Source organism: Oncorhynchus nerka, linkage group LG20, assembly GCF_034236695.1.
Source record: "Oncorhynchus nerka isolate Pitt River linkage group LG20, Oner_Uvic_2.0, whole genome shotgun sequence".
NCBI lineage: Eukaryota > Metazoa > Chordata > Actinopteri > Salmoniformes > Salmonidae > Oncorhynchus > Oncorhynchus nerka.
In genome coordinates, this window is record NC_088415.1 from 4,255,254 (window position 1) to 4,268,134 (window position 12,881).

The 12,881-nt window shown below is 45.4% G+C and overlaps 1 protein-coding gene and 1 long non-coding RNA gene across 3 annotated transcripts in view; one reads left to right on the forward strand and one right to left on the reverse strand.

The window, feature by feature from the left end:
* Positions 1–1,484: 1,484 nt before the first annotated feature.
* LOC135562787 (uncharacterized) lies at positions 1,485–1,927 on the reverse strand. The gene is made up of 2 exons (XR_010460104.1): positions 1,837–1,927; positions 1,485–1,750 (listed from the first exon to the last, which is right to left on the reverse strand). It is a non-coding gene; the product is annotated as an uncharacterized LOC135562787 (long non-coding RNA).
* Positions 1,901–12,881, forward strand: part of irak1 (interleukin-1 receptor-associated kinase 1) — a 36,319-nt gene continuing 25,338 nt past the window's right edge. For both annotated transcript variants that reach the window (XM_065005134.1, XM_065005135.1), the window contains exons 1-4: positions 1,901–2,012; positions 7,175–7,342; positions 8,735–8,887; positions 9,569–9,651. In XM_065005134.1, the coding sequence (XP_064861206.1) occupies positions 1,901–2,012; positions 7,175–7,342; positions 8,735–8,887; positions 9,569–9,651 (516 nt within the window). The remainder of the gene's footprint in view (positions 2,013–7,174; positions 7,343–8,734; positions 8,888–9,568; positions 9,652–12,881) is intronic.

The following is a 12,881-nucleotide window of genomic DNA, read 5'->3' on the forward strand; positions in this document are numbered from 1 at the left end:
TTATTAAATTTTGACATGGAATAAGAAATAAAAATCAACAATCTATTACATTTTTGGATTTTAGTTTTGTTCATACCGGGAAGTACACACCCTCATAGAATATTCACTGGAGTTAGGGAGGGAGAACAACATCTCCTTTTTTTCTCTCGATAGAAATAACACTATTCTCTATCATTGGGATTTACAAATTGATAAGAGCTACAGATAAGAGCTACAGATAAGAGCTACAGATAAGAGCTACAGATAAGAGCTACAGATAAGAGCTAGCTAACAGAGTAAGTCATTTTAATAAAGGAACTCTAAATATAAATAACCACTTGTTTTAGATCTGGACAGTCATATGGCAACAAACTGAAATATATCACCTTTTACACAGTGATGTTGGAGCGACAAGTAGCCACAGGTAGGTAGCCTAGTGATTTGATCTGGCCACCTTTCAAGTTACTAATCCAACACTCTAACCACTAGGCTACCCTGCCTCCTCTACACTCTAACCACTAGGCTACCCTGCCTCCTCTACACTCTAACCACTAGGCTACCCTGCCTCCTCTACTCTCTAACCACTAGGCTACCCTGCCGCCTCTACACTCTAACCACTAGGCTACCCTGCCTCCTCTACACTCTAACCACTAGGCTACCCTGCCTCCTCTACACTCTAACCACTAGGCTACCTGCCGCCTCTACACTCTAACCACTAGGCTACCCTGCCTCCTCTACACTCTAACCACTAGGCTATCTGCCACCTCTACACTCTAACCACTAGGCTACCTGCCTCCTCTACACTCTAACCACTAGGCTATCTGCCACCTCTACACTCTAACCACTAGGCTACCTGCCGCCTCTACACTCTAACCACTAGGCTACTTGTCGCCCCGCTGCCAAGATGAACGGAGCAAAGTACAGAGAGATCCTTGATGAAAACCTGCTCCCAAACGCTCAGGACCTCAGACTGGGGTGATGGTTCAACTTCCAACAGGACAACGACCTTAAGCACACAGCCAAGACAACGCAGGAAAGGGTAGCGTCATACCCAAGAAGACTTGAGGCTGTAATCTCTGCCAAGGGTGCTTCAACATAGTACTGAGTAAAGGGTCTGAATATTTATGTAAATGTGATAGTTTAAAAATAAAATAAAAAATATTTATAAATTAGCAATAAAACGATTTAATCCATTTCAGAATAAGGCTGTAATGTAGGAGGCGGTAGTGCAGGACCTTGAGAGCATAATGTCGAGAGAGAGAGAGAGAGAGAGAGGATAGGAAAGGGAGAGTTAAGAAATAATGTGTGTGTGTGTGTGAGGGGGATCAGTAACCAAGGAATATTAGGCTGGTTCCACATCATTGATCATCAACCCCCCCCCAAAGGGGGTATGTACAGATGTAGGATCTTAATTTGATCATTTTTTCACAGCAGAAAAATAATCCTGCAGCAACAGAAACATATCTTACAAAACAGTTTACAAAATAACACAGGCAAAACGTTGATACGTTACATAAAAAATCAAATGTAATACAAAATTAACAACTTTTACAACTTCTACATCAAACATGTCTAACAAAAAACAAAAAAAACACCGGTATATACAAGAAAATACTAAATGCGCATAAAAAAAATTAATATATATATGAAATAAATCAAATTCCAGTAACTGATACTTTTCCATGAAGGCAGAGGATGTGACATAATCCATCATGTGGGGTGGGGGGCGTGGCTGACGAGTAAGTTCCGCTTGCTGACGATAGCGAAGTTTCTAGGCATATTTAAAGCAGGGAAATAACTTATTGAATAACCGATTTATATATATATATATTTATATATCAGCGTGATCGTTCTTACCGTAGTGAATTTGAAACATCAGAACAAAAATGTTACAGCTAGCTTGCTAGCAAGGTTTTAAAAGATGTCGTCCTGGGATATCAGAAAGGTCTACTTGTACAAGTTGCCACCAGTTGTGCTGTGCGACTTCTCCCTTGTTATGGACAGTATCTCCGATGTGGACTGGGACAGATTCGGTAAGAAATGGCACTGACCCGACATTGCTAGTGAGTTAAATATAGTTTCATAAACGATGCTAGTTAACTAGTATAAGCTATGGCGTCCAAGTTGAATAGACGTATTTCGACCGAACAGACGTAAAAATAAAAGCCCTTTCCGACGTAATTTTTTTTTAAAAACGTCACAAAATGTGTTAGTAATACCAGCATGATCTGTTTCGGTTGTGCGGCATGGGGACCCCCCCCCTCCCTCGTCAGAGATTTGGCAACGGTAGGGATTCTTCAGTGAAGTTCCTGTTGTCATTCAATAAAGTGTATTTATATATATATACACACTGACTACGTCATCTCAAAGTGGACAAATACATTATTAACCCGTTTTTCAAGCCAAGTTCTTTTAAGGGAGTATGTAGCAGTGGTGGAAAAAGTATCCCATTGTCATACTTGAGTAAAAGTACCTTTTTAATAGAAAATATTACTTGAGTAAAACTCTAAAATATTTGGTTTGAAATATACTTAAGTATCAAAAGTCAAAGTATAAATCTTTTCAAATTCCTTAAATTAAGCAAACCAGACTGCACTATTTTCTTGTTATTTATTTTTATTTACTGATAGCCAGGGGCACACTCCAACACTCAGACATTTTTACAAATGAAGCATTTGTGTTGTGAGTCTGTCAGATCAGAGGCAGTAGGGACGACCAGGGATGTTCTCCTGATAAAGTGCATGAATTTGTCCATTTTCCTGTCTTGCTAAGCATTCAAAATGTAACGAGTACTTTAGGGTGTCAGGGAAAATATACGGAGTAAAAAGTACATTATTGTCTTTAGGAATATAGTGAAGTCAAAGTTGTCTAATATAAATAGTAAAGTACAGATACCCACAAAAACGACCTAAGTAGTCGTTTAAAGTATTTTTACGTAAGTACTTTACACCACTGGCATGCAGCACACCCGTCTAGCCGAACTGAAGCATGCAGGTGCATCACGTATCAAAATAGCAATTCATTTTATCTTGACAAAATTTGACACTCTCATTGCCCCCATAAAATAACTAATCACTTGTTAAATAATGAATTAATGACCGAAACCCTCTCGCTTCGCCGCCCCCTCTCAGGTATAGCCGCTAGCTAGCTAGCTAGTAGTCACATGTGGCATTGGAGACAGATAGATAGCTAAGTTAAAGCAGAGTGGAGGAGGTGAAGTCATTATCTTTCACTATAGATAATCTTTGCTTAAAGTTGATTTCCATTGACTATGAACACCATATAAAGTTAAGTATATTTGCTAAGAATGGTATTGCTAGCTAGCTCAATAAAAAAGTAATATACAGATAACAGACAGTTAACTAGCTGGGTATATATAGTGAGCGGTTAACTAGCTGGGTATATATAGTGAGCGGTTAACTAGCTGGGTATATATAGTGAGCGGTTAACTAGCTGGGTATATATAGTGAGTGGTTAACTAGCTGGGTATATATAGTGAGCGGTTAACTAGCTGGGTATATATAGTGAGCGGTTAACTAGCTGGGTATATATAGTGAGCGGTTAACTAGCTGGGTATATATAGTGAGCGGTTAACTAGCTGGGTATATATAGTGAGCTGTTAACTAGCTGGGTATATATAGTGAGTGGTTAACTAGCTGGGTATATATAGTGAGCGGTTAACTAGCTGGGTATATATAGTGAGTGGTTAACTAGCTGGGTACGTGGTGATCGGTTAACTAGCTGGGTATATATAGTGAGTGGTTAACTAGCTGGGTATATATAGTGAGTGGTTAACTAGCTGGGTATATATAGTGAGCGGTTAACTAGCTGGGTATATATAGTGAGCGGTTAACTAGCTGGGTATATATAGTGAGCGGTTAACTAGCTGGGTATATATAGTGAGCGGTTAACTAGCTGGGTATATATAGTGAGCGGTTAACTAGCTGGGTATATATAGTGAGCGGTTAACTAGCTGGGTATATATAGTGAGCGGTTAACTAGCTGGGTATATATAGTGAGCGGTTAACTAGCTGGGTATATATAGTGAGCGGTTAACTAGCTGGGTATATATAGTGAGCGGTTAACTAGCTGGGTATATATAGTGAGCGGTTAACTAGCTGGGTATATATAGTGAGCGGTTAACTAGCTGGGTATATATAGTGAGCGGTTAACTAGCTGGGTATATATAGTGAGCGGTTAACTAGCTGGGTATATATAGTGAGCGGTTAACTAGCTGGGTATATATAGTGAGCGGTTAACTAGCTGGGTATATATAGTGAGCGGTTAACTAGCTGGGTATATATAGTGAGCGGTTAACTAGCTGGGTATATATAGTGAGCGGTTAACTAGCTGGGTATATATAGTGAGCGGTTAACTAGCTGGGTATATATAGTGAGCGGTTAACTAGCTGGGTATATATAGTGAGCGGTTAACTAGCTGGGTATATATAGTGAGCGGTTAACTAGCTGGGTATATATAGTGAGCGGTTAACTAGCTGGGTATATATAGTGAGCGGTTAACTAGCTGGGTATATATAGTGAGCGGTTAACTAGCTGGGTATATATAGTGAGCGGTTAACTAGCTGGGTATATATAGTGAGCGGTTAACTAGCTGGGTATATATAGTGAGCGGTTAACTAGCTGGGTATATATAGTGAGCGGTTAACTAGCTGGGTACGTGGTGATCGGTTAACTAGCTGGGTATATATAGTGATCGGTTAACTAGCTGGGTATATATAGTGATCGGTTAACTAGCTGGGTACGTGGTGAGTGGTTAACTAGCTGGGTATATAGTGAGCGGTTAACTAGCTGGGTATATATAGTGAGCGGTTAACTAGCTGGGTATATATAGTGAGCGGTTAACTAGCTGGGTATATATAGTGAGCGGTTAACTAGCTGGGTATATATAGTGAGCGGTTAACTAGCTGGGTATATATAGTGAGCGGTTAACTAGCTGGGTATATATAGTGAGCGGTTAACTAGCTGGGTATATATAGTGAGCGGTTAACTAGCTGGGTATATATAGTGAGCGGTTAACTAGCTGGGTATATATAGTGAGCGGTTAACTAGCTGGGTACATAGTGAGAGGTTAACTAGCTGGGTATATATAGTGAGCGGTTAACTAGCTGGGTATATATAGTGAGCGGTTAACTAGCTGGGTATATATAGTGAGCGGTTAACTAGCTGGGTATATATAGTGAGCGGTTAACTAGCTGGGTATATATAGTGAGCGGTTAACTAGCTGGGTATATATAGTGAGCGGTTAACTAGCTGGGTATATATAGTGAGCGGTTAACTAGCTGGGTATATAGTGAGCGGTTAACTAGCTGGGTACATAGTGAGCGGTTAACTAGCTGGGTATATAGTGAGCGGTTAACTAGCTGGGTACATAGTGATCGGTTAACTAGCTGGGTACGTGGTGATCGGTTAACTAGCTGGGTATATATAGTGAGCGGTTAACTAGCTGGGTATATAGTGAGCGGTTAACTAGCTGGGTATATATAGTGATCGGTTAACTAGCTGGGTATATATAGTGAGCGGTTAACTAGCTGGGTATATATAGTGAGTGGTTAACTAGCTGGGTATATATAGTGAGCGGTTAACTAGCTGGGTATATATAGTGAGCGGTTAACTAGCTGGGTATATAGTGAGCGGTTAACTAGCTGGGTATATATAGTGAGTGGTTAACTAGCTGGGTATATAGTGAGCGGTTAACTAGCTGGGTACATAGTGATTCGTTAACTAGCTGGGTACGTGGTGAGCGGTTAACTAGCTGGGTACATAGTGAGCGGTTAACTAGCTGGGTATATATAGTGAGCGGTTAACTAGCTGGGTACACAGTGAGCGGTTAACTAGCTGGGTATATATAGTGATCGGTTAACTAGCTGGGTACGTGGTGAGCGGTTAACTAGCTGGGTACACAGTGAGCGGTTAACTAGCTGGGTACATAGTGAGCGGTTAACTAGCTGGGTACATAGTGAGTGGTTAACTAGCTGGGTACATAGCGAGCGGTTAACTAGCTGGGTACATAGTGAGCGGTTAACTAGCTGGGTACATAGTGAGTGGTTAACTAGCTGGGTATATAGTGAGCGGTTAACTAGCTGGGTACATAGTGATAATTAACTAGCTGGGTACATAGTGAGAGGTTAACTAGCTGGGTACATAGTGATCGGTTAACTAGCTGGGTACATAGTGAGCTGTTAACTAGCTGGATACATATAGTGAGCGGTTAACTAGCTGGGTACATAGTGAGCGGTTAACTAGCTGGGTACATGGTGAGCGGTTAACTAGCTGGGTATGTAGTGATCGGTTAACTAGCTGGGTACATAGTGATCGGTTAACTAGCTGGGTACATAGTGAGCGGTTAACTAGCTGGGTACATAGTGAGCTGTTACCTAGCTGGGTACATAGCGAGCGGTTAACTAGCTGGGTACATAGCGAGCGGTTAACTAGCTGGGTACATAGTGAGTGGTTAACTAGCTGGGTACATAGTGATAATTAACTAGCTGGGTACATAGTGAGAGGTTAACTAGCTGGGTACATAGTGATCGGTTAACTAGCTGGGTACATAGTGAGCTGTTAACTAGCTGGATACATATAGTGAGCGGTTAACTAGCTGGGTACATAGTGAGCGGTTAACTAGCTGGGTACATGGTGAGCGGTTAACTAGCTGGGTATGTAGTGATCGGTTAACTAGCTGGGTACATAGTGATCGGTTAACTAGCTGGGTACATAGTGAGCGGTTAACTAGCTGGGTACATAGTGAGCTGTTAACTAGCTGGATACATATAGTGAGCGGTTAACTAGCCGGGTACATAGTGAGCGGTTAACTAGCTGGGTACATAGTGAGCGGTTAACTAGCTGGGTACATAGTGAGCGGTTAACTAGCTGGGTACATAGTGATAATTAACTAGCTGGGTACATTGTGAGCGGTTAACTAGCTGGGTACATAGTGAGCGGTTAACTAGCTGGGTACATAGTGATCGGTACCCAAAGTTTTTCCTGGGCATATCATCTAATAAGGAATCAACTCTGGGTCCTCCAGTATGACCCTGTAAGTACCATTCAGAGTTTTTCCTGATCAGGAAGAACATAGCTGACAACATTAGTGCTGCTGACTGTAACTAAATTGCATTATGGTGTGATTTGATCTCTAAACAATGATTGATTTCTATACCATTTGTCCTCCATGGCAGCGTCTCATGTGTTGACTGACCAGACTGACAGGCGTCTGGCCGAGAGGAGAGAGAGACGGACAGACTGGGTGATGAATCACTGGGCTCAAAGGAATGGAACAGTAGGAGAACTACTGAACGTACTGGACAAGCTGCAGCTGTTAAGAGCCAGAGATATCATCTTGAACTGTGAGTTGGGGACGGAAGGATGGGGGACGTGTGCGTGGACGGACGGGGGGACGTGTGGACGGACGGGGGGACGTGTGGACGGACGGGGACATGTGGACGGACGGGGGACGTGGACGGACGGGGGGACGTGTGGACGGACGGGGGACGTGTGGACGGACGGGGGACGTGTGGACGGACGGGGGACGTGTGGACGGACGGGGGATGTGGACGGACGGGGGGACGTGTGCGTGGACGGCGGGGGCGTGTGGACGGACGTGTGCGTGGACGGCGGGAGGGCGTGTGGATGGACGGGGGGGTCGTGTGCGTGGACGGACGGGGGACGTGTGCGTGGACGGACGGACGGGGGGACGTGTGGACGGACGGGGGGACGTGTGCGTGGACGGCGGGGGCGTGTGGACGGACGTGTGCGTGGGACGGCGGGAGGGCGTGTGGATGGACGGGGGGTCGTGTGCGTGGACGGACGGGGGGACGTGTGCGTGGACGGACGGGGGGGACGTGTGGACGGACGGGGGGACGTGTGCGTGGACGGCGGGGGACATGTGGACGGACGGGGGACGTGGACGGACGGGGGACGTGTGGACGGACGGGGGGACGTGTGTGGACGGGCGGGGGCGGTGGACGGACGGACGTGTGCGTGGGACGGGCGGGGGGCGTGTGGACGGACGGACGTGTGCGTGGACGGGCGGGGGGCGTGTGGACGGACGGGGGGGGTCGTGGTGCGTGGGACGGACGGGGGGACGTGTGCGTGTGGACGGACGGGGGGACGTGTGCGTGTGGACGGACGGGGGGACGTGTGCGTGGACGGACGGACGGGGGACGTGTGGACGGACGGGGGGACGTGTGCGTGGACGGCGGGGGGACATGTGGACGGACGGGTGGGACGTGGTGGACGGACGGGGACGGTGCGTGGGACGGCGGGGGGACGTGGACGGACGGGGGACGTGTGGACGGACGGGGGACGGGTGGACGGACGGGGGGACGTGTGCGGGGCGGACGGGGGACGTGGACGGACGGGGGACGTGTGCGTGGACGGACGGGGGACGTGTGGACGGACGGGGGACGTGTGCGTGGACGGACGGGGGACGTGTGGACGGACGGGGGACGTGTGCGTGGACGGACGGGGGACGTGTGGACGGACGGGGACGTGTGCGTGGACGGGGGACGTGTGCGTGGACGGACGGACGGGGGACATGTGCGTGGACGGACGGGGGACGTGTGGACGGACGGGGGGACGTGTGCGTGGACGGGGGGACGTGTGCGTGGACGGACGGACTGGGGGACATGCGGGTATCAGTAAAGAAGCCCAGGTCCAAGGTTTTAGTGAATCATTGTTCTTTATAATGGATGCATCTGAAAGACAGCTGTGTAATGGCTGCTGTTGTCTTACTGTAGGGAAGCCCAGTGGACTACGGCCCTCTTCCACTCCACTTGATGCTCCGTCGCAGGTTAAACTGGAGCCTCTTGTTCCTCCATCTCACCTCTTCAACCCACCTCCTAAAGTCCATCCTACCAACACTCTGACCACTAAGGCTTACTCTCCACCTGGTAACGTCTCATTTAATCGCCGCTCACAGTGGTGCTTTACAACAACTGATTATTAGAACACTTCTTACAAGATTTCACACTGCTTGTAATAACACAGGCTTATAACATCTTCTCATATTTTGTTAATCTTAGAATTACATATAGGATCTCTGTTTTTCATAGGATCTGTGTTTATCTCTGTTTTATAGGATCTTTGTGTTTCTCTGTTTATAGGATCTCTGTTATTCATAGGATCTGTGTTTATCTCTGTTTCATAGGATCTGTGTTTATCTCTGTTTTATAGGATCTTTGTGTTTCTCTGTTTATAGGATCTCTGTTATTCATAGGATCTGTGTTTATCTCTGTTTTATAGGATCTTTGTGTTTCTCTGTTTATAGGATCTCTGTTATTCATAGGATCTGTGTTTATCTCTGTTTTATAGGATCTTTGTGTTTCTCTGTTTATAGGATCTCTGTTATTCATAGGATCTGTGTTTATCTCTGTTTTATAGGATCTTTGTGTTTCTCTGTTTATAGGATCTCTGTTATATATTGATTCTAATATGTTCATAACATTGCTTGTCTTTTATTATATTTTTCAGTGCGATCATTGATCCATGTAAACCCAGTTTAAAGTGCTGTGCTATCAGATCAGGTGGCAGTCTGTTCCCCACCTTTACTCTGGCTGTTTCTCTCCCTCCAGGACTGAGGTCTCTGCCCAAACCTGGCCCTCCACCCTCAGTGCTGAAATCACAGGACCACAGAGGGGCGTTTGTAGACCAACAGGTGACGGAAGCCATTAAGTAGCAATCAATCAATCAAATGTACACCGACTATACCAAACATTAGGAACACCTTCCTAATATTGAGTTGCACCTCCTTTTGCCTCCACATTAGCCTTAATCCGTCGGGGCAGGGACTCTACAAGTTGCCGAAAGCCTTCCACAGGGATGCTGGCTAATGTTGACTCTAATGCTTCCCACAGTTGTGTCAAGTCGGCTGGGTGTCCCTTTTTGGGTGGTGGACCATTCTTAATACACACGGGGGAAACTGTTGAGTGTGAAAAACCCAGCAGCGTTGCAGTTCTTGACACAAACCGTTGCGCCTGACACCTACTACCACACCCATGTTCAAAGGCAGTTTTGTCTTGCCCCATTCGTACTCTGAATAGCACACAAGTCATGTCTCATGGCCTTAAAATCCTTCTTTAACCCGTCTCTCCCCCCTTCATCTACATGTCTCTCCCCCCTTCATCTACATGTCTCTCCCCCCTTCATCTACATGTCTCCTCCCCCCTTCATCTACATGTCTCCTCCCCTTCACCTACATGTCTCCTCCCCTTCACCTACATGTCTCCTCCCCTTCACCTACATGTCTCCTCCCCTTCACCTACATGTCTCCTCCCCTTCATCTACATGTCTCCTCCCCTTCATCTACATGTCTCCTCCCCTTCATCTACATGTCTCCTCCCCTTCATCTACATGTCTCTCCCCCCTTCATCTACATGTCTCCTCCCCTTTATCTACATGTCTCCTCCCCTTCATCTACATGTCTCCTCCCCTTCGTCTACACCGATTTTGAAGTGACATCAATAAGGGATCATAGCTTTGATTCACCTGGTCAGTCTGTCATGGAAAGAGCAGGTGTCCTTAGTGTTTTGTATAATCAGTGTATTTTAATTTAAAAAAAACTTTTTTCAGTCTTGACAGATCAGATTGAATTGTTTGCCAATAATTGGACTGCTTGTGTAAACGCAGCCTTTGAAAGAGGAGCCGGTATGAGAGAGAACTATAGTCACTATTGTTAGACTCGTTTTTTTTTAGATTCAGACGTAAAAAGCAGAATGAAATAGTTGACTACCGGAAATGGTTCTAGAGCGAAACAATAAAACAGAACTGACACACATATATATTTAGAACAGTTGTATTTCTCTGGTAGCCCGGCGGTCTCCACCTTGACTATTCGTTCCAGTAGTAGTAGTAGTTCACGGTTACTAACACCGGTAGTAGTAGTAGTTCACGGTTACTAACACCGGTAGGAGTAGTAGTAGTTCACGGTTACTAACACCGGTAGGAGTAGTAGTAGTTCACGGTTACTAACACCGTTAGTAGTAGTTCACGGTTACTAACACCGGTAGTAGTAGTAGTAGTTCACGGTTACTAACACCGGTAGGAGTAGTAGTAGTTCACGGTTACTAACACCGGTGGTAGTAGTAGTAGTAGTTCACGGTTACTAACACCGGTAGTAGTAGTAGTAGTTCACGGTTACTAACACCGGTAGTAGTAGTAGTAGTTCACGGTTACTAACACCGGTAGTAGTAGTAGTAGTAGTTCACGGTTACTAACACCGGTAGTAGTAGTAGTAGTTCACGGTTACTAACACCGGTAGTAGTAGTAGTTCACGGTTACTAACACCGGTAGGAGTAGTAGTAGTTCACGGTTACTAACACCGGTAGGAGTAGTAGTTCACGGTTACTAACACCGGTAGTAGTAGTAGTTCACGGTTACTAACACCGGTAGGAGTAGTAGTAGTAGTTCACGGTTACTAACACCGGTAGGAGTAGTAGTAGTTCACGGTTACTAACACCGGTAGGAGTAGTAGTAGTTCACGGTTACTAACACCGGTAGGAGTAGTAGTAGTTCACGGTTACTAACACCGGAGTAGTAGTAGTTAGTAGTAGTAGTTCACGGTTACTAACACCGGTAGTAGTAGTAGTTCACGGTTACTAACACCGGTAGGAGTAGTAGTAGTAGTTCACGGTTACTAACACCGGTAGTAGTAGTAGTAGTTCACGGTTACTAACACCGGTAGTAGTAGTAGTAGTTCACGGTTACTAACACCGGTAGTAGTAGTAGTTCACGGTTACTAACACCGGTAGGAGTAGTAGTAGTTCACGGTTACTAACACCGGTAGTAGTAGTAGTAGTTCACGGTTACTAACACCGGTAGTAGTAGTAGTAGTTCACGGTTACTAACACCGGTAGTAGTAGTAGTAGTAGTAGTAGTTCACGGTTACTAACACCGGTAGTAGTAGTAGTAGTTCACGGTTACTAACACCGGTAGTAGTAGTAGTTCACGGTTACTAACACCGGTAGGAGTAGTAGTAGTTCACGGTTACTAACACCGGTAGGAGTAGTAGTTCACGGTTACTAACACCGGTAGTAGTAGTAGTTCACGGTTACTAACACCGGTAGGAGTAGTAGTAGTTCACGGTTACTAACACCGGTAGGAGTAGTAGTAGTTCACGGTTACTAACACCGGTAGTAGTAGTTCACGGTTCCTAACACCGGTAGGAGTAGTAGTAGTTCACGGTTACTAACACCGGTAGGAGTAGTAGTAGTTCACGGTTACTAACACCGGTAGTAGTAGTAGTAGTAGTAGTAGTTCACGGTTACTAACACCGGTAGTAGTAGTAGTAGTAGTTCACGGTTACTAACACCGGTAGGAGTAGTAGTAGTAGTTCACGGTTACTAACACCGGTAGTAGTAGTAGTAGTTCACGGTTACTAACACCGGTAGTAGTAGTAGTAGTTCACGGTTACTAACACCGGTAGTAGTAGTAGTTCACGGTTACTAACACCGGTAGGAGTAGTAGTAGTTCACGGTTACTAACACCGGTAGGAGTAGTAGTAGTTCACGGTTACTAACACCGGTAGGAGTAGTAGTAGTTCACGGTTACTAACACCGGTAGTAGTAGTAGTTCACGGTTACTAACACCGGTAGGAGTAGTAGTAGTTCACGGTTACTAACACCGGTAGTAGTAGTAGTAGTAGTTCACGGTTACTAACACCGGTAGTAGTAGTAGTAGTTCACGGTTACTAACACCGGTAGGAGTAGTAGTAGTAGTTCACGGTTACTAACACCGGTAGTAGTAGTAGTAGTTCACGGTTACTAACACCGGTAGTAGTAGTAGTAGTTCACGGTTACTAACACCGGTAGTAGTAGTAGTTCACGGTTACTAACACCGGTAGGAGTAGTAGTAGTTCACGGTTACTAACACCGGTAGGAGTAGGAGTAG